The sequence below is a fragment of the Rhinolophus sinicus genome, chromosome 16 (genome assembly GCF_057876585.1).
Source record: "Rhinolophus sinicus isolate RSI-liver-muscle chromosome 16, RSI-T2T, whole genome shotgun sequence".
Taxonomy (NCBI): domain Eukaryota; kingdom Metazoa; phylum Chordata; class Mammalia; order Chiroptera; family Rhinolophidae; genus Rhinolophus; species Rhinolophus sinicus.
In genome coordinates this window covers 76,494,765-76,520,569 of record NC_142516.1, presented here as the reverse complement: position 1 = coordinate 76,520,569, position 25,805 = coordinate 76,494,765, and the positions used below count along the sequence as shown (strand labels likewise).

At 45.4% G+C, this 25,805-nt stretch overlaps 1 protein-coding gene across 5 annotated transcripts in view; it reads right to left on the bottom strand.

Moving 5' to 3' along the window:
* Positions 1–25,805, bottom strand: part of PTCH1 (patched 1) — a 68,574-nt gene that overhangs the window by 3,988 nt on the left and 38,781 nt on the right. For all 5 annotated transcript variants that reach the window (XM_019711985.3, XM_074330254.2, XM_019711991.3 and 2 more), the window contains 10 exons: positions 21,589–21,707; positions 20,539–20,941; positions 19,821–20,130; positions 15,056–15,198; positions 12,751–12,934; positions 10,633–10,913; positions 8,806–8,943; positions 5,635–5,777; positions 2,322–2,421; positions 1,556–1,810 (listed from right to left, as the gene is read on the bottom strand). In XM_019711985.3, coding sequence (XP_019567544.2) covers positions 1,556–1,810; positions 2,322–2,421; positions 5,635–5,777; positions 8,806–8,943; positions 10,633–10,913; positions 12,751–12,934; positions 15,056–15,198; positions 19,821–20,130; positions 20,539–20,941; positions 21,589–21,707 — 2,076 coding nt within the window. The remainder of the gene's footprint in view (positions 1–1,555; positions 1,811–2,321; positions 2,422–5,634; positions 5,778–8,805; positions 8,944–10,632; positions 10,914–12,750; positions 12,935–15,055; positions 15,199–19,820; positions 20,131–20,538; positions 20,942–21,588; positions 21,708–25,805) is intronic.

Genomic DNA, 25,805 nt, shown 5'->3' with positions numbered 1-25,805 from the left:
GCGCTAACCCCAGGCTGGGCAGCACCCCCACCACTCCCAGCCCTCCCTTCTTGCCTCCAGCACCTGCCTGGCCACCCACACACACCGTTCCTTAACCAAGCGCTCAGTCAACCCCACAGATGGCTGGGAGATGCTCAGGGGAGCCAACGGGGCTTTTCACTGAGAAAAGAAAAACTCATTCTCTGAGAACCTCCAGGGGCAAAGGAGTGCCTCGTTTGGACTCCATGTCTAGGCTTTCTCCAATAACATACGGCTGCTGCCCATAAATGCCGGGCAGTGGTTAGAGAGTACCTGCAATGCCTCCCTCCCTCCCACAGCCCGCTACCCCCATCCGCCGCTCAGTGGGGTCAGATCCTGAGCTCCTCTGCCTCTGACACTGCTAAGCATGTGGCCATGGCGTGCCCAAATGCTGGACGTGGGCAGCACTGTCCACCCACGCTGTTGAATATGGTACCCATTAGGGATGTACAGCTTTACATTTCAATGAACTAAAATTCAAACTTCAGCTCCTCAGTCTCATTAGCCACATTTCAAGTGCTCGGCAGCCACATGTGGCCAGTGACTACTGTACTGAAGAGCACAGAGGGCATTTGCAACATCGAGTTCTATGGGGCAGCGCTGCTCTGGTCGGTTGTTAGGAATCTGGTTTCTGGGTCTCTGACAAAGCGCGGAGCAACACAGTGGCCACATCAATCAGAAGGACCGTGACCAACTTCAAAGTCGCTCAGCTTGTACCTATTTTTAGGCTCCTGCTGAACAAAACCAGATTCACACTGCAGCTCAGCAGGCATCGCTCTGGGGAGGGGGAAGGGAGGGGGAAGAGGAGGAAAATTTAGGTTATTTGGTTGGCCCCTCTCTTTCATGGAAGGCCTGCTCTGACCTGGGACTAGAATACCCATTTCCTGGAGGGACAGCAGGAGGCCCTCAGTGGAAGGAATATGAGCCTTAGAACCTTCCACGTGTTTTGTGTGCTGTGCTCCAGGACTGGGGGTGCTGAGGACAACCTGGGGAGCAGAGTGAAGGATGCGGCCGGGGCTCTCGGAGCCTCTGAGAAGGGTCCCCAGGCTGCTCACAACTTTGCTGAGTTACCGAAGGCTAAGCTTCCCTGCTCCTCCCCAGCCACCTAGACTGCATTCGGAGCCACAAAAGCTCTGGTAAAGACAATAACGGAAATAATTCTGTACCAAAAGCAATGAAAGGTAACAGAAGTGGGAGAAAAAAAATACAGCACTTCTGCTGGCAATAAAAATCCCACTACAGTTTTAAAAAGTATTATTCCAAAGTGATATGCAGCTTAATAAAAAGAGAGCGCGAGAGGCAAGGCCTGCTTTCCCCTGGCCCTTTAGCTCAAATTGCACTTAGCCTGTACAAGATATATGCCACTGCTCGATGCACTTACCATTATTGGCTTCTGCCCTTTTCGATCCAACTATATGAAACTGACATTTTTTTAATAGTTTAAGGAGAGTCACATATTGGCAATTTCATATGATTCCACTTTGCTGCCCGATTTGCTGCTCGCAGCAGGCAGGGGGTTCCCCTGAGTACGACGTACCGTGGAGCGGGCGAACACAGGGTTTTCTGTGGCTTCCACGATCACTTGGTGGGCAGGACCCCCGGCGCCCTGCTGCGCCTCGTACTGCCGAAGCTCCTCGCTGAGGCCCGACACTGTCGTCTGAGAACTGTACTCGGAGTCGGAGGAATCAGAGCCATTGTTCACATGACTGGGGGGCACGGCAAACCGGACCACACTGGGGGGCGGTTCTGGGGAAGGAGTGGGCAGCCGGTTCATCCCATTGGCTGGAGACACCTATTGAAGGGGATTCCACATTAGAAGTGCTACCGTCCATTTACCTGTTAGCCACACTCACAGTTCCCAGAGCAGTACCCCCACCCTGCCCCCAGCCTCTCTCACTACCCCATGTTCCCCTCCCTCCCTGCCACCTTGAAGAGGACCCGAAGGGCTGCCAACTGGAGCAAAAGAGCTGTCCTCTGCTTTCACGCACTGGAAAGGCAGGTGCCACCCTTTTCACTCTTGTTCAAGCCCAGATATTCATCTTGAGTACAAAGTGCTTCACTGATATAGACCTACAAGACCCCGGCTGCCAATCACTTGGTTTAAAAAAACCAAACCAAACCAGTACCACGTCCCCTATACTATACGTTGAAGAGAAAAAAGCCATAGTTTCTGAGATGTTTACTGAAAAAGTAAACCATCAGTAATGTGGATATACTTAAATATCTAAATTAAGAGTGACACCAGGAAAAATCGCATTCAGGTGGCTCGTGGACTGCACGCTACACGCAGCATAATTACTGACCTCAGGATACGGTCCGAAGAAGGACAAAAGGACTGGAAGCAAAACCAGCCCATTGAGAACACCCAGGATTGTTAGGATTGCCAGGACAGCAAAGAAATACCTTGAAGATAAAAGGGAAACAGGAACATTCACTGTAGCAAAGATAAATTAAGCTACCCTTCGCATGCCCAAATATTGCAACACATCGTAAACCAAAAATTAGCAAAACCCACACTGGTGAAAAAACTGTTAACAAAACTATGGTTCAAATTCAGCACAAGATTAGGTGTTTTTTTTTAACCTTATGATTTTTGAGGGTTGCATTCCACAACCCAAAGTGTTAGTTCGTGAAAGGAGGGGGAAAAAATTAGTTTGTTAATTTGCTGAAATCTCATGGCATGTGATGTTATTTATGAATGTGTTACACAAACACAAAAATATGGAATGTGAACTGAATGGCTGAGCAGACTGAAAGCACAAATACAATGCAGAGGGGCCCTGTCCATGAAAACCCAGCAGAAGCAAACAAATGAAGTGAAGGGTGTAGAATTTAAACAATTTAGCCCAGGAGGAAAAGCAGCCCACTTGTGCAGACAGCTAATCCACTGTGAAATGCTTCTGCATCTTAGAGCAGAATCTCTAATTAAGTCTCTAGCGTATCAGGTAAGGCTTTCCCTGGGCTTTCATTAATCACAACTTTCTGCCTAGAATCCTGTGAGTTCCAGTTTAACCAAATAGCTCCAATTGCAACCTTTTTAGAACACAGGAACCAGCTTTCTGCCAAGAAAACCCTGCCTATTCTGCGGTTGCTGGGGCATTTGCGGGGGAGGGCGGTCCAGCGATGGGGCTGCTCTGCGGCCAATCTTTTGTTGAACAATTTAGCATCTCTGAATACTCTTGTTTTGCGTCAGCCAATTCGAACATAAAGGCTGCAGCACCATGAAGAAGAGGAGAGTGCACAAGTGACCCTGCTTTCCCACCACTGAGGGCTAAGGTCTGGGACTGTTCATGAATACCAAGGTAAACCTGTCAGCCAGGGACAGCCACTGGTGGACAGTCCACACAGGGGGAGGGGCGGCCTGCGCGCACACACGCACACACATGTATGTTTCTGTCACTAATGATTTCTAGGGCAATTTTGCTGTAAGTGGGCTGGGCTGGGGAGGGGATGGGGGAGAGGGAGCACAGGATGTCCTGGGAAGAGGGAGAGCAAGATATCTATCTGTTAATGGTCCTCTTGATCATAAAACAGAACAGGCACCAAACTTTGCCATGTCTATATATGTTTCGACATTAGATGAAAGGAGAGAGAATCCCTATAAAAATACAAATACCTCGCAGCTATTGTAAACACTAGAAACTTCTGAGCTGCATTAGTAAAAACCAAGCAGCCAACGTCTTGCTCTAATGTAAACTGCTGGGACTTTAGGCGGAGGCATATATCAGCAGCAGGCATCAAGACATTTGCATCCCATCCATCTAACTGTAGAATAAACAGACCAATTAGATTTCTGACGCTTAGTGTATACAATGTCTGCTCATCGAGTCGACCCCAGTGAGGGCTCTATCAGGTTAATCCATCCAGTTCTAGAAAATGGGAAGCCCTTTCAAGTGCTTGAAACAAGAACCCTGATATTTCTGGGAGAGAACAAGGAGCCCTGGATTAGATGAGAGAGCTGGGATTCTGCCCTCCATCCAGGGTCCCCACTGGTTGCTCGGACTCAGGCTAAGTTTCCTCTGTGTGGCTCGCGTGGCATCCCCCACAAGACTGAGCTAGAGCCTCTGGAATCCCATCATGCCCTGCGTTTCCCATGGTTTCGAATTGCCTGTAAACTCGTCTCTTCTGTAAGTTACATGGAGGGGGATGGGGTCCCACGTAAATTGCTGTTGCATGAAATGGCTCATCACATTGTGTCAAATGAGAAATTATACAAAAGAAACTCTTGGCATAGGGCTTTTTATACTATAAAGAAACAACTATAAATGCCTGAATAAATGTATATTAAGGAAATAAAGGAAAAGTCAAATTAAGAGCTTAAAACAAAACCCGTGCTGAAACCTCGATCTAGTTTGGGCACACACCTATCGGGTGCTGGCAAACAGGAAGGTACTGACTGGCTTGTGATGTGATTCAGTGTGTCAAGGAGCCGGGCAGCACAGGCATCACCCAGGAGCGGGCAACGCAGGCTCTGCTCCCACCCTCCCACCCCCTACAAAATCTGACCTGCGTTTACAGAGAGCCGCAGATGACTTATAAGCACATTACGGTTTGAAAAGTGTGGTCTACATTGTCACAGGCATCTCACTTCTTCACTCACCCTACACCAAAACGAGAGTGAGCCAACTCTGGCACTCACTCTAGGAAGGCCGAGCTCCAGGATGCCGAACCGCCCAATGGGTACACCACACACCAACGGACTGAGGTTTTCTCCATCATAAACTGGCTAAGACTGAAAACCCTGTTCTTTTTATTTGAAAATGAAAGGCCTATCAGAGACACACGAACCAGGAAAGCCTGTTTAGATTCTCTCTCCAGATTACGGAAGCAAATAATCCAGCCATTTCTAGCATTTTGTTCAGCTTTACCATGGTTGTAATTCTGGACTATCTTTTACTTATTGGTGATTCTGGCCTGGGCCCTCCTCAGAGCAGCGGTGTTATATCCAAGAGTAGCTACTTCACAAAGTCGCCGAGGCTGTTCTCAGAAGAAAATGGCCTTGCTCTGCTGTTCTCAAGTTCTTTCAAAAGGAAAACTTGCTCCCCTTTTATACTTCAGAAAATCACGTTCTTCATTAAATTCACCAGAGACTGCTTGCCCCGAGATCCCAAAGAGAAATATCCAAACCAGGCTTGGATTTCCAAAATTTCACACCAACGTTCCATGTTAAATGCATCCTAAATCTTAGTGGGAATTCGAATCTGAAATCTGGGCACATTATTTCTAACCTGGAATACCAATAACGGGGATATTGGGTGATACTTCGGCCTCAAGCTGTGGAGTTACCTTTGCTGCCAGCTCCAAACCCTCCATCTTTTCTCCCCAAGAGGGCCCCAGAAGAGAGCTTGTCTTTGTATTTCTCAGCTTACCTCTGAGTTAATACACGTAAAAGAAAGTGGCATCACTGATTGTGATCATCAGAACACCATGTTGTATACCTTAAAGACACATGATTTTTATTTGCCAATTATAAATTATTCCTCAATAGAGCTGGGGGGCAAAGTTGAGTCACAATGCAGACATGCTGCGATCTACCAGATACAGAAGGAAACAAGCAACAGAGACCACAGGAACAAATGATTTTTAAAATAAGTCTTCTCTCCTGCTCCTGCTTACCTGACAATGAAATCAAACTCCGATCCCGCAAGCATCAGCACTCCCAGCAGAGTAGAAACAGCGCCATCCAGAACAGGTGCAAACATGTGCTCCAGGGCAAGCACAGCCCTGCCGTTCTTATCGCCAATGGCCGTGAGAAAGGCCTGTGCAACGAGAGGAGTGTGGATGATCAGTGCTAGACTGGACCCGGTCAGTGGTCACTCTGGCCTGAAATGCCACATGCTGCTTTTCTGTCTCCGCAGAACCTCTCAGAGCTTCCTACTTAGCGCTTGGAATGTTTAATTGGGGTTACTCAGTTAGTTCAATCTAGGCTTACATTGAAAAAATTTTGTTCATGATATTTGGTCGTATTTGGTCTTGATGTAAATCTTGAATAACAACAATGAAAAAAGAGGGAAAGCATATTTAGCTGAAGTTAAAAACCAAACCAAAACTATTAAAAAATGAGCAAAAGGTTCACTTTTTGTCACTGCTACCCACTCTTGAGTTTTCTCCCCGGCTCAAATTCTCTCACACCACTCACATGGGAGACCTCTAGTTGTGAAAGCAACTACATTTTGCCTGACTTTTTGGATGGTCAAGATCTTACTTCTGAATGGATTTAGCTAAATGTCGCATGCAACTGGGTACTAAATACGTATTTCCACATGAATATGCTGAGGTTACAATTTCTGTCACTGTGTTCAACCTCTTGGGTATCACCTTGGAGATATCACCAAAAAAAAATGCGTACTATAGATTCAAGTCAAACCTCTGTGGATTATGTGTGGACACATCCCAACCTCCTCTGCATTCTCTAAAGCTCTTCTAGATCAAGAACACTGTTTTACCAAATGGCATCTTTACAGAGTAAGTTCCGGTTATCTGACCGTCAGCTTGAGAGTGGGACCCAGGACCGATTTAATGTGGGATAGTTACTGTTGCACCCTGTGTGGTCCTACAGCGGGAACCCAGTAGGGAGGAACCCTGGCACACGTTTCCTCTCTGTCCAAAGTTCAGGCTGCTCTGGGCATGCTGAGAAGAGGGCTAGGAGCTTCTGCAGCAGCAGCTCCGTAAAAACCCTGGCTCACAACACACTGCAGGGTGCGTCCCACCCGATGCCCCCGGTGGAGGAGGGATAGAAAGCTTATTCTCCTTAATCCACGGAGAAACAGAAGTATAACAAGGTGTGCAGAGGGTTCATACTTTCCTCTCAAGTGGGTTCTACATATGCGTGTATTCTCTTTCAGTCGGGAGACTTTAGGGTTAGTCTAGTTGCCTTTTCCTCTCAGGAGGGAAGCACGAAGACGGTTTGGAACTATGTCACTTTGTGCTGTACTTGGGCCATGAGGTTATAAGAGACGCATTGGTTTATCCTCTGGCACTCAAGTTATGTTACTGAAACAGAGAACTACAGAAACCCCTCAATTCCTTGAAGACATTCATGGAAGAAGAGTCCTCTTCCCCAACTTTATTCTATCATTTGACAAACCCTGTAAGAGCAGTAACTGCCCGCTGTATATAGATGTTCACACACAGGCGAGGGTAAGAATGACACGTCCTGAGTGCGGAGTCTCTGGATGAAGACTTGGGCTCCTGGCACTGAGCAGGGGCTGCTGCTCACAGAGCCAAGATGGCTCGAGACGTCTCAAATTCTTGGACTTACGTCTTATATGAGCAGCAGAGGTTTCTCTAATTGTTTACTCAACCCTGGTGTGGATATTCCTCTTAATGCCACCTCGTGGGCAAACACCTGGGGTGCCATTGCCGCTGAAAGACTGCAGTGTGCACTTCCATTGTAAGAATCTGTTCTAGGACACATCTGCCAGTGTTTCCAATATAAGCGACCAAAGTTTCATTCGCATCAGAATAAAATGGAATCTTAACTCACATGCAGTATTTTCTCTTGTTTTGAAGAAATGATGTTAGAATGGGTTTCTAAGCTCTAAGCTGTTGTGGTCTTCTTTTTTTAAAAAAACCCTCTCTCCCTCCTCCCAGTTCAATGGAGGACAGTCATTTGGGCAGGCTCAAAATTTAGGGAATACTGACTCTGTCTTATCAGCTTCTCATTATACACTGGGAGGGAAATTGCTCAACTTCAAGAGAACATTGCTTCTGAAACACAAAAGTGTACAATCTCTAAATTGCATAAAAATGACCCTGAAAGACTCTGTGGAAGGACTATGGAGGTATATGTATAGACACACCCGTGCCACGTCCTGGGCCCAGAGGAAATCAATGCTAGAGACTGTAAAACCAAGGCTAAAATATTAGCTCCAAGTCCAATGCTCGGTTTCCTAGGTAGGGCATTCCAAACGGAATCGGTATTTATTCAGTTAATAAATGCTCACTGAATGCCCACCAATAACCCAAGGACGTAGGCTATGAGCACAGTGTACATAGAACATAATTCACACACTGCTATGAGGCTTCTGAATAATTCTCTGATAAGTATAGACAATGAGCTTGTCTTTTGGATTCGAGAGTCCTTCTGAAGTTTAATTTCCTCCAACAAAGCATTCACAGGACTGGGCACAGGAAGAGAGAGGAAATGAATTCCTGTTGAGAGCAACACCAATTCTCATACTTGGAGGCTAGAAGGTGGAAGGGGCTGGGTGGGCTCAGGTGGGAGCAGCTCCTCTGTGCTCAGCACCTGCACCTTCGCTCCTCAGCCCCAGGGCGTCTCCTCGCCTGCCAACTTGCCTCGCCCTCAATGATGCCATCCCCAGTAAGCCTGTGCGTGTGGTCTCATTTTATCCTCGCCTTAGTACTGTGGTTTTACCACTGTGCGTAGTCGTGAGCATACGCACGCGTACGCACACACACACCATCTGTCTTGGGAGCACAGTCGACAACTTTAGGACCTGTGATGACACTAACGACAACACCAAATAAACAGAATCTTTTCTGGCTCCTTCCCTCCAACACACTGACGACAATGCCTACTACTGACCCAGCCCAGCATACATTCACCTTCGATGCCCTTCTCTTTAGATTCCCCAAGCAAAGGAGTTCAGCCAAATTCCAGCCGCTCCTAGGGAACGTCTGTGCCAGTCTGAAGCGTTTGCCCAGTGTGTGTACTGGGTGTGTTCCTTGATTTTGGAGGAGATGAAAAGATTCCCAACTCAGAGACTATGAGAGCAAGAGGAACTATGTTGCTTTTTCATAGAGTTGTAGTAATATCTCCCGTACCAGAGCCACGTGAACAGTAAACTCCACCCCGATGCCCACGGACGCAATCAGGATGACCACAGGCACGGCACTCAGCTTGATTCCGATGAGGCCCATCATGCCGAAGAGCTCGACCGTCATCAGAGCCAGGACCGTCACCTGTAAGAAGGCACAGGGATGAGTGGCTGGGCACACACACACTCTAGGGTGGAAAACAAGGGAGGAGTTAGAGTCCCAGTGTGGCCTCACTTCAGATCAAGAGCAGAGAGAAACACCTGAGACCCAAACACAATGAATGGGCTGACTTGCTGTAACTTCCAACAATGGTCTTTACTTCCTAATTCAACATCTCCCTGCTGGGAAGGGAGTCATTGGAACAATTTGGGACAGCCACTTTGGGACAGTAGGAGTACATAGAGAGGAAGTTTCGTATTCTACTGCAAATTGTTTTTCCAATAAACCTACTCTAGAAAGCAAGAAATGTTCAAAACTCCACCAGAGCAATCTATGAAGATTTACACAAACATAGACTCCTCACCAGCTACAAATTTAATTTAAAACAAGGTATTTCCTTCTGTTTTGACCTTAGCCATCAGAGAGCACCCCTCAACTTTGTAACTGAGTTGAAACTTTAGAGTTTTGGGTTGCTTCACCCTCCATCCTAAAGAATGCTGATAGGATGGGGTGAATAAAAGTTCTTTCACCTAAAAGTAGCTTTGCTTTTGTTTGGAGAGCCTGTGGACTAAGTGAGGACCACTCGAGAGCAAGTTAAGCAGGAGAAAAGATTCATCGGCTAATGCAGATCAGGTTACAGCCCCCTTCACTTTGAAGAAATGTGGAGCAACTGGGGTGGACAAAGCAAACAGTTAAATCCAAGGAAAAGCTTTTATTTGCCTTTCATCTGCCTTGTAAAAATTTGCAAGGAGATGGAAAGAAAATCTGTGAGGTTGACTTTGGAGTTTCTTGGGCCAAAGGTGAGAAAACACAAATAAAACAATAAACTTTGCACGGATGAAAGAGGGCAGAATAACCTTCCCTTCTCGGGGGGTGGGGCAGCGGGCAGTGGAGGTAGGAGGACAAGTTTAATGCAAGTTCCCTTTGCTTTCTCTCAATAAGCTAATGAAAGATGGACAGTATCAACTGCTTAAGTACCATGAGAACTCCTACAGACTAAACATTTACCTTTTAACATACCTGCTGCACAGACTTATGATGCAGAAACAAGACCTGGTCTCTGGTTTTGCAATTTTGACATTTTGAAGGCTATGCCATAGTTCATGGAATTTAAACACTGCCATGATTTTCTTAGACTCTACATGAAACTTACTTCAAATCTGAGAGTCTTATACTTGGAGAAAGGGTGCCAAAAAATAAGTTAGGATTACTACTTTACCCTTTTCTCCCAAGAGTCAAAACACACAACACACAAAACCATCTCTAAAACCCTTTGATTCACACACCACCGTCCTAACTTCTCTAATTTTCCCTCCGTTTAGAAGAACCTTCTCTATATTAGGTCTGGGATTATCACAAAATGACACTTGAATTAACAAAAAAAAGTTTTCTTTTGGGTGTTTGTATTTCATCAATGCTTAAATGGAAAGTGTACTTAAAACCTCCCGTATCTACACAAAGTTTACAGCTGTAGGGAGACGGGACACAAGACGAAGGCCAGTAAAGGCTCTACCTAACCATGAACCTCGCCACCTCCAGCAGAATAAATATAGCACAGATGATGCAATCTATACCCTCCTCCAGAGGCCCAGACATAAACAAAACTTCCCGGCTGCAGAAAGAGCTATGCTGAAAGGAATTTGACTTCCACAAAGACCCTTAGAATAAACTCACAATGATCCCGGCCGTCCAGGGGTTCAGGAGGAACACAGCACACACAAAAAACGTGCAGGCAAGCACCACGCTGATGGACAGCAGGAGCCAGTGGCGGAGCCCAATGTACTGCTCCCAGAAGAGGAAGGGGTAGCCGTTGGGGTAGCTGGGGAGCCCCAGGCTGGTGTAGTTGTTACAGATGGCTCTGACTTTTTCGATCGCTTCCACGAAGTCTGAGGTGTCACGCAGGCCGTTGAGGTAGAAAGGGAACTGGGCATATTCGATGGGCTCTGCTGCTGGAACTGCACAGAGAAGGTGACAGGGAGAGAGCCATGGGTAAGGGGCTCCTTGCAATACTGAGAAAGGCAAAGGGTTGTGACCCAGGCACGGAAGAGATGTGACAAATTCCCATGATTGGCCATACCAGACGTGCGTCCCTAGATTCTCCATAACTGCAATGAGCAGAAAAAGAACTCTACAAGAAAGTCCGCTTATTGCACTTGTTTCAACGTAAAGGACAAAGCAATACCAATGATAGAGTCTTTGGGTCTTTACAATTTTAGTCTTTGGTTTAAATTTTTTTTTTTTAATTTTATTGGGGAATATTGGGGAACAGTGTGTTTTTCCAGGGCCCATCAGCTCCAAGTCATTGTCCTGCAGTCTAGCTGTGGAGAGCACAGCTCAGCTCCAAGTCCAGTCGCCGTTTTCAATCTTTAGTTGCAGAGGGCACAGCCCAGTATCCCATGTGGGAATTGACTCAGCAACTTTGTTGCTGAGAGCTCATGCTCTAACCAACTGAGCCATCTGACTGCCCCTCCGGAAACTCAGCGGCAGCTCATTGCCTTCAATCTAGTTGTGGAGGGCACAGCTCACTGGCCCATGTGGGAATCGAACCTGCAACCCTGTTGTTAAGAGCTTGCACTCTAATAAACTGAGCCATCCAGCTGCCCCTGGTTTAAAATTTTTTAAGCAGTAATCAACCTTTGATTTTTTTTTAGGGGGGTGGGGAGGAAGCCTGTGATCTGTGTATTTATTTAACCTTTGATTTCAATGTTCTAGAAGCAGTCACTCTTGTAATGGGTCTAAACAACTTAGGAATTCAATTGTGGGAACATTTTTTGTTCAACTGACACAAGCGAAAATACTACGTTCAAACTGTTTCACTCAATCACTTATGAGAACAAAATAACTCGAAAGTCATGCTTTTCTGAGAAAAATGCTTAACTTTCTTATCCTTTTAGTGATCTAACACACTTAAACCTTCCATGCTTCTTTTTCAATGCAATGCTAAGTCTTCAGCAGCAGGGGAAGAAATCCTTACACAACAAGCATTTAGTTACTGCCGTTGTGTGTTCCAGACCCTTTGGGGTCATTCAGTTGACTTGCTAAACATGATTTGCCCTATTATAATCTCAACTATAAATTTTCATTAAGACAAGCGTTGGCTGCTTGCCACAAGGCTCTGGGGTTTAGATCGGGGGACGCACAACCCGCTTGCTCTCCAGCCATGTTTGCAAACGGACCTGTCTCCTTTCTCACGTCTTCCCTCGGCCTCGTATCCAAGGTATAAGCTATTAGTATCTCTAACATAAATGCAAATTAAATCCACACAGAACCACCTTTCCAAGTCAGGGCAGAGAGGGGAAAGGAAGAGGATGCTGCTGTGTACAGACTTTTCTGCTCTGGCTTAAACAGCTTTGACAGACTACAGGTGCTTGGTGGCTTACAGGAATGACCCAACTTGCCAAAAATCCCTTCAACACCAGAGTTGACAAAGTTAAGATAAACATATAATCCCCAGCGATAAAACTTTGCAATAGTAAAATAACACTCAACCTGGAGGCGTCCCCAGCTTTCACAAGGAACAGCTGGCATTCACAGAGATGCCTGGTGGATGTCTTAGCGTTAACGCTGCAAACGGAGATTACAGACTCTTATTTCTCAATGTGATAGAGCACGGGTTGTATTCCATTACACATCCTCATCTGTCTCCCAGAGTTTTAAACTAAAAGAAATGGATTGTTCTGTTTACACTTTTGAACCCTGGGCAGCGTCAGCCGACGAGGGCTGTGACTAAGCTTGGAAGAACAGAGTAAGACGGCTCCATAGGCTCTCAGGCCCTGGATGGAGGCTACTTACTTCTCAGCCTGGTTTCTGGCATGTAGTCAGCTTTGTCGTGGACCCACTCAGGACGGTGAGGCCGGATGTTGGCCTGGGAGGCGGCATAAGCCACGGGGTCGTTGCTGACCCACGCGGTCAAGTAGATGTAGAAAGCGCTGGGATTGATGATGCCATCTGCATCCACCAGGCGCCGTTTAGTCAGCTGCAAAATGGGAAGAACAGAGGCCTTTCAGAAAGGGCTTTGGGGCAAACACACTCCTGCTGAGGGAGAGAAGAGGCAGAGCCCGGCACCAGCATTCATAACAAACACTGGGATACCCACTGTTTGCAAGGGTAGAAAATCCCATCAGAACACCTTTGGTTTCTCTCAAAATGCACTGATCAGAGGATGCAAAAATTGGAGTGTTTATAACATAGAGTTCTGCAGATGGCCTGGGAATCAACTGAACCAATTAAATCTGAATGCTAAAAGACTGTCTGCAGCCAAGGCGGAGAATGAACAATCTGGAGAAACATATTTATAGGAGGGGAGGGGGGGAAACCTGGCAAGAATCCCCATACACGTCTGTGTGCAGTTAACCTCTGCTGTTAACACTGAAGGAAATGCCACCCAGTAAATGGAGGAGAGCTATAAAAATAAAACAACATCTGTATAAATTTTGCTAACACTAGCCTCCTATGACCTGTGTATTCAAAAAATGCCCATCGCCAGAAAGTGGAGGGGACTGGCGCACAGCCAGTCTTTCTGGGTAATCTTATTTCTGAGAGACGTGGTCACAAGGAGGACACCACATCCTATGCTGACCAAATACTAGCTCCCTCTCAAGTAGGTCTGGAGGGCTCTGCGTAGGTGAAAAACATTGAGATAGGTACACACACACACACACACACACACACACACACACACAGACACAGACACACACACACACACACACACATACACACATATTTTTTTCCTGTTTACATTCAGGCCTGGTTCCAATGGTTTTGGTCTTTTTTAACAAAATGAAAAACACCAGTGACAGCAGTTAACAGAGAAAGAGTGAAGGAAGAAAAGAGAGGAGGAGAGAACTAAATTTCAGAGATCTGGATTCAATTAATCCACAGGATATGTAACAACTGTATGTCTTCAAGCCGTCTCTGGAATTACATAGTACAGCTCATGGCCTCCGTGCATGCAGCACCCTTTTCTCCCTCCCAGGCAGAGGAAATGACGGGTGGGGGTGTGTGTGTGTGGGGGGGTGCTGGCCCAATCAATCACTTTTCTCCCATGGCATCCCTGGCCCTTGAAGGCCAACCCAGCCCCCGGGCATCCCCTGCTATCTCTCAGGTTCCTCTGCCCACATCCTTGTCAAAAGTGACAGCATGCTGCATGCTGCCGTAAAGAACCGAGTTCACACTCCATAATAACTCTGAACAATGTACTTTGTAAATCTGTCACCTTTAATGCCAGCAAAAAAGGGGAGACAATAAACAGAGCTGCTGGGAAGATCATTAGCATGACGGTTTTCTGCCTGAAGGTGAAGCGAGCAAGCGACAAAGAGCAGAGGAAACAGGATCTGGGAAAGCCAGTAGTAGTGTTGGACTCATTTGAAATCTGAAGGGTCCAAACACACTCACCAACATGCCTGAGGAATCAAAGGGGATATGCTGGAATCAAAGTGTCACAGCGAAGGTACACATGCAGTTGGAGTTTAACTACCAAATAGGAACAGCTCTTGTTACTAAGGGGTGTGAGCAGAACTGTGAGTCCACTCAGATTCCAAGGATTTGCATTTCCGTATGTTTTGTTCACGACAGACCAAACTGTCTGTCCTCCTTCTCTGTTCCTAGGGCCAGGATGACCCAAATGAATCAAATGCAGCAAATCCTCCCATTCTCCTAGCAACCTCTCTGATCTCCTAATCTATCCACCCCAAATCTGCTCATTCAAATGACTGCTACCCAATGACTCCATCTTTTCAAATTTGAATACAGTCAAGACCAAGGCGGTAACCAAGTATTAGAATTCAAAAAGAATAATACAACACAGCATTTCTAACATGGAAAGAAGCCTCCACTGCACTTTGTTCTGACAACTGCCCTGAAGGTAGGCAACACATTTGTCCCCATTTGACAGATGGGCAAAGTGAGGCTTTCCAGTTGCCTGAGGCCACACAATTAGCTGGTGGGATGAAGTGAATTAGAGCCACAATTCAATGTTCTTCCAGCCCAATGGCTCAGGTCTCCAGAAAGCATAGGCTAGGATCAGTATGGCAGCTGCTGGGCCCACAGCTCTCACCAGTGCCCTTGGGAACATCACCGTGTAGGGCAGTGAGAGTACCTGACTGATGTCAATGGGTTTATCGCGGCTGCCGGTCTGCACCAGGAGTTTGTAAGCAAGGACTCCATCATCGGATCCATTCTTGTAATTGTTTGGCATGATTTTCCCAGTTTCCCAGTCACTGTCGAACGCATCCTGAAGTCCTGAAAAAGAAAAGTGTGCGTAATACATTATAACTCTTCAGGGGAACGATCCTCGTCCTCCCCGGTGGCTGAGGACCAAGAGCAGCACACGGCCGTAGGGGACATCCGCCCAGGTCATCCTGGGTTCTACTTGTATTCCACTGCCAGTGATAACATTACATTTTTCATGAATGAACTTCAGGTAGCTCCTAACCATTCCTTCAAAGGTGGAAGAGGAGAATATTTATTTCCAGGAAACACGTTTTACCTTAAAAAACTCTCCTTTTCCTCCATGACTATTCCAAAGCTAAGCAAGAGACAGAGCACGAGAGAGCTGGCTGGCTGGCAAGGAAGACACCAGGCTCATTAACTGTTTCATGCCACTGTCGGTGCTGAGCATGGATTCTTCAATACATCCAGAAATTCCACCGGGAGGGGGAAAAACACATTCAAATTCCCAACTTCAAACAGCAACTCAGCTGCTTCAAGCCCAGGGTGAGTGAACACGATTCTGTCAATTTGTTCCATCTGTTCAACTTGTGGAGCTAATACAAGTTGTGGGATCTGCTGCCAGGTTGTGTAAAGATCACAGCCAACACCTATTCACTCTCGACTGTTCTCTTCCTCTTTGCCACCCTTCCTTAGAAGAGGGGGTGTGGAGGAGAGGGCAGGCAGGGAGCTTGTGCGCGCGTGTGTGCAGAGGGAAATACCTCACAGGGTAAATTTGGATCAGATTGAGAACAGGAAGCCACAGGCCAATACAAGGGGGCTCTGTGAGAACAGATGACAAACCGCAAGCCCGGGGAGGGAAAGGAAAGAGCTTTCTGGGTTTGGGGGATGGGCGAGCCCACCAGCCCACCACACACAGCTGTGCTTGGCCTCTGTAATCAAAACCATCATTACAGACCTGACGGTTTGGCTACAGCTGTAAAGAGATAAGCGTGTGGAAGAGAAAACAGGGCCCTGGTGACCTGGCCTTGGGGTCTGAGCCATCCCAGTGTGCACACACTCTCCTCTGACACCCCCACCCTCTTTCCACTGCCCTACTTCCCCCACATCACCTCCCAAGTAGAGCTCCTGAGCCCCAGCAGCTCAGGAAACCACATCTTTTGAACAAGCGGCACATGCATGGGTTCTACGTGGCCAGTAAGGAGAAGGGTTTATTTCATTTCACGATATGCCTTGAGTGACTTCAAAGGCCCCCCTATCCCCCCAAAATGCGTTCCATTAGTGGAAATGGTTAAGCTCCTGGGGTTTGCAGTAAGGGGGGGGGGGCGGAGAAGCACAGGACCCTGCCCCCCCCCTTTAAACTAAACCTTCCTTCCGACATTGCTCTGGGCATTGTTTTTATATGAACAATTTGGGGGTGAGGTCTGCGGGCTCAGTGGTAAAAGGGCCTGTTAGGGGGTGAGAGTGGAGGGGCGGCAGGCAGGGAGACCACCAGGACGGTGCACCCCCAATGCTCACACAGACTGTTTTTCATAGCAAGGCAGGCACACAAGCTGTATTGAACAGATGTTACTTTATTACCTAAAGCCTTTTTTTTTGTTTTTGAAAAAAATAAACAGGAGGGGAAAAAACAACCCCACCCCCTAAAAAAGGAGGCCTGGTCTGTTTTCCTCACCATAATAGAATTTTCATCACGTCATGGCTTCTGTGGTCCTTTAACCCTTTCCCTCTTGACCTGTTGATTCTAAGGAGCTAAGTGTACACCGGGCTGTCTAAGCATTTTACTCCAATGCTTAGGAATTTAAGCCTCACTTAATTCCTACAACCTTGTGAGATGGCCCTGCTAGTACCAGTGTTCGCATGTTACGGATGAGGAAACTGAGGCTTGGCAAGGTCAAGTCACTGGATGAGGGTCACTAGGAGGCAACTGTTGGAGGTGCGCTTCCGCTCAGGCAGCCTGATTCCAGAGTTGGCTTGAACCACTGACGCTCTAAATTGCCCCAAACACACTATGGTGCGGAGGAAGGATTTGTGGAAGACACAAGTAAGATGAGCAGAATTAACTTGAGAACCGACGATGTCTAGTGGCAAACCGTGGGTCTCACAACTCTGCGCGCAGTTTTAAGATACTTGTGCACTAAGAACTTTGGGACACCCTAGAGTGAAACAAAGATAGAAAGATCCAATTTGGGAGGTCCACCTTCCTGGCAATTCAGGTCAATTCATCATCCATGCTGCTGGCCCCAGCGACATTCTACTTGGAATACAAAGATGAACGAGGAATAGTCACTGACTTTACGGAGAAGTTGTCCTTATAATTAGCATATTATTTTCTGACTAATTACCAAAAGCTCAAGGAACAGTGGGTTGACACACATAATATGATTCTGGGCACAAAACAAGGGACAACGATTTGCATCCACTGCCCCCTGGCCAACATTTTATATTCCAACACATGCACCCTGTAGAAAAGAACCGTGACATTTTATTTCTTTTACAGCAAAACATGAAAAGTTTTCATAGAACTTTCCTCATTCTAAATATTTTATACTAAAAATTATTTCCTGGTGACAAATTCTGAGCTAACTATCCCAATTGCCAATTTTTGTTTGATAGGGGACCCAAAAAAGAAAACATTAATTTAAATGTTATTTGCATAATCCAGTGTGAAATATAAATGAACACCATTTGTACCTGATGCACAGGGTGCTGTTTATTTCCAACTTTATCTACATGTGTTTAAAGATGACACGTGGGACAATTTCCATATTGCCATTTTATATTTTTAGGAGTTCAAAACCTCCCAAACTATCAAAATGTTGATAAAGACCAGTGGGGCGACATGGTTTTAAATGGTAATTCCATTAAAAAAACCAATGAGGGTCCCATCACTTAACAACCACACATACTGTTTAGAAGGAAAGCTGATTCAAGGATAACTGCTTCCTTGCAGGAAATGTTCAAGGACCAAATGAACCACTCAATAGGCCTGAAATACCTCTAGGCAGCCAACAGTCCCCGTGCGTGGCCACTCTGTGTGGAGCGCTCTGCCGGACCTCCTAAGAGTCAGATGCAGTTAATTCTAAGACAGGCAGGGACCCGGACTTGGGTCTAGGGGGGTCCTATGTGTCCACTTAGCAACCAAAACATGATTGAAATGAATGTTTTAAAAAGAGTCTCAAGTCCATCGTTTCAGGTCTTTAGAGGGATGAAGCGTAGGGATAATTTACAATCCGCTATAAAAAAGTTAGCCTCTGCACTGCCTGGAGACAGTACCCCTCCGCCCCCTTCCCCAGCTCCACCTACCACGCCATACTGAGCATCCAAAGGAATGGCTGAAGACGCTGAAGTCAATTCTACAATAACCCTCCTTTGCTCAGATAGCGGCAGTGCACTGCAGATCTCTTTGTCATTTGTGGCGAGTTATTTGCATGTCTTTGGCCAATTGGGGGGGGGGGGGGATGAAAAGCAGGGACTCTCTCAACTGTCTGGTTCTCTTTGACATTATCCAAAAAATCACGCTTCCCAAACCGCTGTGAAAAATAAGACTTGGAAAAAATTCAAGTTACTCTCGCGAGCATGTCAGAAATAATACTAATATCATGTAGTTCTCTTTGCCTTCCTCAAAAAGAGATCAAATCATATAATGAACAAAATTCTAGGAACACAAGTCAAAGCCAGAAACTGTATTGAACAATTTTTAATCACACTCAAGTTGTTTACCATGTCATTCAAACTCACAAACTGGCTACTTAATCTTTACATACATGTGTATTGACTTAAGACCAAAAAAGGCACTTAAATCTGTGTTTAAACAAGTCTAATTAAGTGAGAAATTAAGACCATCATTTGGATAACTTAATCCAAAAAATGTTGGGAACCATAATTATTTGGATATTTCAGTAATAGCATTTTGCTTGAATTGTGGATAATTATCATGATTCTCCACTTCACTTTGCATGTGTCAACACAGAATAAATGAGCAGATGTTCTTGGAATCACTGAATACATTCATATTCAGTCAGCAGTTAGGAGCAAATGTCGATCTTTTTTTTTCTCCAGCTGACTACTCTCGTTCCTAGAAACGTTTCGAAGAGCAAGGTAAGAAGCTAAAAAGGCATTTTAAAGCAGGATTTGATTATTTATAAAATACTGTGAGATGTGATTAAGCATTTTAAGTTTACTTCATGGCATTTTAAGCAAAAACAAAAGATGGTCAAAATATGGAATTTTAAATTATATTCACCAATGATAAAAAATTTAGTGGTTGTAGTATGATGTAATTTGGCAGTGAACCAGCCTAGAAATTCCATCAACACTTTCTTTCACTTAGTCACCAAACTAGCCACCATCCTCTCAAAAAGAGCACTGGAATTATCCAGCTCCGTATTTTATAACATGCTTTCCCATTTCTTAATGTGCACTCATAAATTCTTACCGGAGTTCCTGAATCACCTGATGAATTGTTGGCATTGTTTTAGAGGTAAAAAGCCAGTTTTGGAGGAGGCTGCCCCAAAACTAGTCTACATAAGAAGAACTTTAAGCATGACTTAGAAGTCCATGAAACATGCCAGTGTTCCATTATAATCTAACACTTGAATAAAGTGAACAAATGGGACTTGTGGGAGCTGAACACACCAAAGACCAAACGGTGAATGCTTACAAAGGACGAGCACCCTCTCGCAGCATCTTACCTTGAAGCCAGTCTCTGAAGTAGTGTAGCCACATTTTGGGAAGCTGTTTATTTTCCTCCAACATGACGTACTTCACATTACTGAAGCTCTTGTGAAGGTCGTAAAGTAAGTGCTGGATATTCGGGTAGTCTGCTTTCTGGGTGACTATGTACATGTTGTAGAAAGAAAAGTATTTGAACTGTGCAGCAATAAAGTCATATTCTCTGGTTTCCCGAGGCACAATGTCTGTAAGGTCCAGCCCATCGCGAACTCGGGTGGTCCCATAAAGGCTGACTCCCAGCAAGCCCAGGAAAAGGAGGATCACCACGACCTGCAACAGAAGAAGAGGCTCGAGGTCAGACTGACGGACGTAACTCACTCTCTCTTGACAAAAAGAAGCTGCTGTTTGGTTTATGCCTCGCTTTTACCTCCACACTGGTCCTGACGCAGCACGGAGGGGTCGTTCTCCCAGAGGGAAAACCATAAAAATCATAGTCATCAAATGTTAAACAACCTCCAGAAGAATACAATATTTAAAATGTAAAGAGTTGATCTAAACTCATAGAAACACTTGCTGCATAGATTCACTCCCATAGAAGGCGGGCTCACTGAAAGGGTCCTCCGCTCCCAATGGACCAACTCTTTAGGAGGCATGAAGTAGATCCCACCTGATTATTCCCAAGGAGCCAGTTCTCTCCCTACATGGAGACAGGAAGAGCGTTCTGCTTGGGTACATTACCTTGGCTTTTGGTTTCAAGAGGAAAGGAGCATAGTGCCTCTCGGCAAACGAGGAGAGCGTCCACTTGGTACAAGGGGGCTCAAGGCAGTGCAGGCTGGAGTCGGAGAACTGGGACAGCAGGTCCCTCGTGGAACTGGTGCTCTCAGGGCTCTGGCAGCTGAGCGTGTCTTGCGTCAGTGTGACGGGCTGCACGGAGATCTCGGAGCGTGGCTCGGCAGTGGTGTAGTATACGTGCGTGTGCGGGTCGTACTCCGTGCGGAGCTGCACGGTCGACTGCATGGTGATCTGGGTCTCATGGGCGAAGCTGTGGCTGCTGTAGGGTGGCGGAGGGCTGCAGCGGGCGCTAGCGTGCGTCTCCGAGTAGGCCTGGGGCTCCACCTGAATTACCCTGCCAACGCAGGGGCTGAAAGAGTGGGAAATAAACGTGTCGCCGTGAAACAGGGAAGGGTGCTGTCATTTTGGTCAGTGACTGATAATACCCATGTTTCACAGCTCTGATTTAGGAGAGAAACGGCATACCACTGAACTCCGCAAATATCACCTGAATTCTCTATCCGGACACAGACATGAGTAAGTCAAAGGAGGTCAAATGGATGGCTGACCCTGAATTTGGCTTACAAAATCAAGTTCCATGCTGATGAACCCCTTCAAAGCATAATTCCTTAAAACAAACAAACTAGCAAAACCACACACACACAAAAAAACACCCCAAGGGCTGTATTTATTCCAGGTGGGTAGTTTTGAACCTTTGCTCTGCTCTTATGCACAGATATGACACTCCCAACAATGAGCAATGACAGTTCATGATAGAAATAACCACGTGTATCACCACCTCAAGTCTGTGAGAATGTTTCGCTTAGGGGTACAGAGAACCCCAGTAATTCTGCCATGCCCCCCAAGGAAGTAACCTCTGTCCATTTTCTCCCCTACCTCCATCACAGGTACAAGGCCTGTTAAGTGCATTTCCTTCCAAGTCCACGGACTACAGCGTTCTCAAAACACTACCACTCTGCACCAACAAATAAGGGCCACCGCAGCCAGAAAATGTACCTTGTAAAACAGCAGAAAATATCCAATCTCCTGTCCTCACGTCGATACAGATCCATGCTGAGAATTGCAGGAAAAATGAGTAGAACCATAGCAAAATTGAACACCACTACTACAGCCGCCTGGGGACAGGGGAATAAAACAAAAAAAGTATAGGTCACCGATATGTCTCCTCCCAGTCAGAGGATTGCTTTGAAAATAAAGATATTTTAAACATTATTCTTTCACTTTCCTACTGAACTGTTTAAACTTGAAATAGATGTTAAAGTCTCTCATCGCTTTGCTTCTCTTTCATCATTAAGAGACACTTTGACTGGACCAGCCCCCATCATTCCGGTCCTTTCCATGGCTAATAATCCCATGAACCTGTAAGGTACAAATACAGGAACTAAACTGGCGTCTTGCTAGCAACCTAACCAGACCAAATCTACAAAAGCAGAACAGAGAAGATACTTGAGATGTTTTAATTTAAAACAAAAAGGAACGTTTCCCTCTCAGAACATGTCTAAGAGTTCGTGTAGCCTTGGTTTTAAACTCAGAAAATGTCTATGTAAAGTAGATCGAGTGTATCAAAATGTCACCTTTAAAACATGGAATAAAATTTCAAACACATCCCCTGAGGTTTTTAATAGGCACATTCCAAATAGCCTCTGGAGCAGCTTGTGGGGTGTGTGAGTGCAGTAACATAAAAGGTCAAGGAGAGTTAAGCAGAAAGAAATTCCTGTGTGTGATTATAGTATGCAGAATAAATAAGTACAGATTCAAAAGTCACTCCATAACCTAGAATAAACACAGGCTAGATTCTGTGGTGCCTTGGCAAATCTCCTGCTGACCCAGTAAAAATTACACAATTGGGCTGTTAATAGGAGAAAGCCAATAGAAGACAGTTGAAAGAGCTCTCCCGTTCACAAAAGCATGGAGAGAAGCAGCACGATAAAAAAGTGCAACTGGAATGCTAAGGAACCAAGAAATCACCAGAATTTTTTCTTTTTTTTTTTGAAAATTCAAACCTCTTGTGAGGTTTTTCAAAGAACTGTTTAGTTCTAAAACCTTCTTAAATTGGGTACATGTCTCAGGGTGAGAGAAGAAAACCTGATTATAACTGACACATAAAATCAGAGGAGAACTTTGCAAAACGCTTTGGATAGTAATTGTGCATTTATGCTCAAGGTGAAATTGCAAACCTGAGTTCTGGAGAGATGCCTTTCAATAATTAGTTCTTTGTTAAGTCTACAAAACCAAAAAATAACCAAAAGGTTCTTTCGAAAAATGGCCTGACCCTTCCCTTCTTAAAAAGTTTGCCATGGAAATTCCTCATCAAGTCAAAATATATGAATGTGTTCACTTACCACCCTAACATTAATAAGGTACTTTAAAATCCTGTCCAATTGGGCTTATATTAATAAGCAAATCACTCTTTTGACTAGAGGATTCATCTAAGATACAAATACTTTAAAAAGGCAAGGGGCAGCCAGTTGGCTCAGTGGTTAGAGCGCAGTGCTCGTAACTCCAAGGTCACCGGTTCCATTCCCACATGGACCAGTGAGCTGTGCCCTCCACAGCTAGAGTGAAAACAAAGGCTTGCCTTGGAGCTGATGGGTCCTGGAATATTGTTCCCCAATATTCCCCCAATAAGAATTTAAAGAAAAAAAAGAAAAAGAAAAGCCAGGGCACTGTGCTGGGTACTACAGACAGATAAATAAGACAAAATTCTGCCCTTAGCGACTGACATAGCCAGACCCCTAAACAGATGACAATTCGGGCTGATAAATGTAATAATAAAAGCATGCACAGGGTTCCACAGGTGGAGGTGCATGTGGGGTGGGTGGGGAGGTGAGGACAGTGGAGGGAAGCTTCCTCAGGGAGACGCAGAAGACAAAAGAGGACTCGGGCTGGCCAAAAGGCAGTGTCTGAGGGACACACATGGCACTGCTGGATTTAACACTCTATTCAGGGACGAGCAAGGAGAAACGAGGAGCCACGGGAGATCAGGTAGCTACAGATGATACATTCAATTCCTACGGCAACCAGGAGGCAGATATTCTATCACCTGATAAAGACCTGGTGGGGCAGAGGAGGGTCACCTGCGTGAGGTTACCGAGTCAACGAGATTCAAACTCAGGTCTGATGCCTAAACCCTCAGCCCGACTGAGACCTGTTAGATCCGGTCAACTCCTGAGGGGAGGGACACAGGCTGGGTTAGGACTCTTGACCAAGCTAGGGATGCTGTGTCTGATTTTCCAGGAAAGCTTAATCCTAGGGGTCGAATCCTTTCAGCTTTTTCTTTACTAGTCATGTCTAGAATTCAGGTGCATAATGCTTAGACAAACTCTGGGCATCTCGGTTTGAACAACAGTTCCTAAGGACGAGGGCAGAGACTGAAAAGACAAGCACACAGGTGTACATACACAGGCTAGACAGACACCGATACTTTCCATAGGGGCTGGGGAATGTGTCTGATTCCAGCCTCATCCAACGAACAAGTCTGATGGGCCTCTTTCTTGCTCTGTCTTGGTGGAAATGGAGCAATGAGAGAAGCACCCCAAAGCAGTGTCCCATCTAACTAAACTCACTGACAAATGACTTATTACATACACAGAGAGGATCTTTTCTGATGAGAAAATAGCAGAACTCCAACACCCCCTAAAGTGCGCCCAAATAAGTAAAAACAAACAGCAAGAAATTCTCAGTAAAGGAAAAGTGGAGCAAAGGGGAGTTTAAGAAATTGTGAGGAAATCTGAAAGGATGACAGAGAGGGTTGTGCACTGTCAATCAGTTCTAATTGCTATGCTTAAAGGAAATGTCCCACTCCCTGCTAAGCATCTATGGTGGCCCCACTGAGACACTTGCAGAGCACAGAGACGCACTGGCCCTGCCTAGAGGGGCCCTCATCACAAGCCTGTGGCCATTTGGAACAATAAGGCATTCTGTTCCGGGAGTTTCACTGAAGAACAAACACCATTCAGTTATCATCAGTTCCCAAAGAATTACAGCAGTGCCATGCTTTCTGGTACAGAGGTGGCATTTGGACAGATGGATGGAGATTGACAAGGAGGTGTGGGGCAGTTTCTTTGTGGGAAAAAATTCTATATATTTTGGTAAGGCTACAAAATTGGAAAAGTTCCACAGGGAAAATTCCTAAATTCACATAGGTTCATTACTGGATAGAACCTCTTTGGGTCTTTCTCTTTTGATGCTTACTCTGTAGCATCCTGAAAATACAAACACAAGTGAATAACCCAAATCACAACTTAACACAGTTCACTAAAGGTAAGAGAAGCTACGTAATGGTCAATTTCGACTGTCAATACATTTCAAAGCATTAAAATATCTGATAACTACTGCCAAACGCATGGTACATTCTCTTTTTTTTCTTGCAGTTTCTTCTTTTTGGGGGGAGGGGGAGTTTGTTTCTTTGACAGAGAATGAGCCAGTGTCATGGGAAGCCATTCTTCAATAAATGAGGACTCCTGGAAGCCACAGAAGCAACTTTCTAAAGTGATACTCCAGAGCCTTGGAATAGAAATGCAAAACCGACAGTACTCATTTCATCTCAGTCAGGTACTTACCTTGGGAGAACTTAGCGTACTGGATTTTCTAAAAGACGTAAGGAAAACTCATGTAGCGTTTCAGACCACCACACCATAGGATACCATTAAAGGAGAGTATGCCTTGATGAATCATCAGTGTGTACTGAGAGAGGACGAGAGAAAATGAGAGAGGACAAGAAGAAAAGAAGGAGTGTGAGGCAGAGCAGATAAAGAACAGTGAGGGAAAAGGTGAGCAGGAAGAAGAGAGGCAGGAGAAAGGGTCCCACTGCTAGGAGACTCTAGAACAACTTCTCAGTGCCAGAATCTGCTGCAGATGAAACAAGAACAAGACATCAAAGGGAGCTGTGCAGATGCGTGCCCATGTGAAACGGCATTCTAAAGCTTCAGCTGTACCAATTAATTCTGCAGCCATCTTTTCATTATCTTCCGTAGTATTAAGCAGTTAGACCTCTTTCCATTTTCCTGAGCTTCCATCCCAGTTTCAGGTTTAACTTCATCCACTTATTCATTTACTTTTCCTATTTATATATGTAAGAAAAATGAATTTTTTTTTTTTTTTTTTTAGTATTTCTTCTTTGGGGAGCTGGTAGTTGCAATGATTGGTACAGAATCTTTTTTCATGTTATATCTGACACTAAATATTAAACAAGTGTACTGTCCCAGACACAG